This window comes from Buceros rhinoceros, unplaced genomic scaffold (genome assembly GCF_000710305.1).
Source record: "Buceros rhinoceros silvestris isolate BGI_N320 unplaced genomic scaffold, ASM71030v1 scaffold32055, whole genome shotgun sequence".
In the NCBI taxonomy this organism is placed as follows: domain Eukaryota; kingdom Metazoa; phylum Chordata; class Aves; order Bucerotiformes; family Bucerotidae; genus Buceros; species Buceros rhinoceros.
In genome coordinates this window covers 1-643 of record NW_010412834.1, presented here as the reverse complement: position 1 = coordinate 643, position 643 = coordinate 1, and the positions used below count along the sequence as shown (strand labels likewise).

General features: G+C 57.5%; 1 protein-coding gene across 1 annotated transcript in view; it reads right to left on the bottom strand.

Annotated features, from left to right (window-relative positions):
* LOC104493805 (carbonic anhydrase 5B, mitochondrial-like) overlaps positions 1–488 on the bottom strand; it is a gene marked incomplete at its 5' end in the record, with an annotated part of 10,100 nt that extends 9,612 nt beyond the window's left edge. Inside the window, one exon of the mRNA XM_010136542.1 lies at positions 405–488. Within this exon, the coding sequence (XP_010134844.1) occupies positions 405–488 (84 nt within the window). The remainder of the gene's footprint in view (positions 1–404) is intronic.
* Positions 489–643: the final 155 nt, after the last annotated feature.

Here is a 643-nt window from a genome sequence, read left to right as displayed (position 1 = left end):
CCACTTCAGATTTCCCAACATACCAGGACCATCGACTCACGCCAGATTGCACCAGACACAGGATAACGTCCACTGCGAGGCAAAAATGCTCTCTTGAAGGTGCCAGTTTTTCACCTGCGTGTCCTTCGGGGGTAGTTATGCCACTGGGTGTAGCACTCCCAAAGCACCCACACAAGCATTGACCAAGACTACTTTACGCAGTCAGGACCTGCAGCTGATCCCCACGCCTGCAAAACCCTGAACTGCCGACTCGGGACAGCTCGGGGATCTCAAACTGGTGTGAGCAGGGCAGAGGCGTGAATGCCGCTTCCACAGGTTTATTCTGTATAAAACCAGAACCGAGATCTGTGCAGACAGGGAGCACTTGTCCACCTGCTGTCCCCTGACACCGAGGACCCGCACACCGAGGTGTCTGCGCTGAACCCAGCGCTGGGAGGCTCTGGGGTGCTGCATCGCCGGCTAATTCGTGAGACCAACTGCTCACGGTCCTAAGCGAGGGGAAAGAAGTAAATTAAGCCTTTAAACAAGCCGCTCGCATGAGGGGTGGTTAAATAACCTTCCCCCTCGGTCTCCTCGGCAAGGAGCAGTTCCGCAGGTCGGGCGAGGACAGCACCGCCCGCAGCGCCGCTGCCCTGCTGCCGTC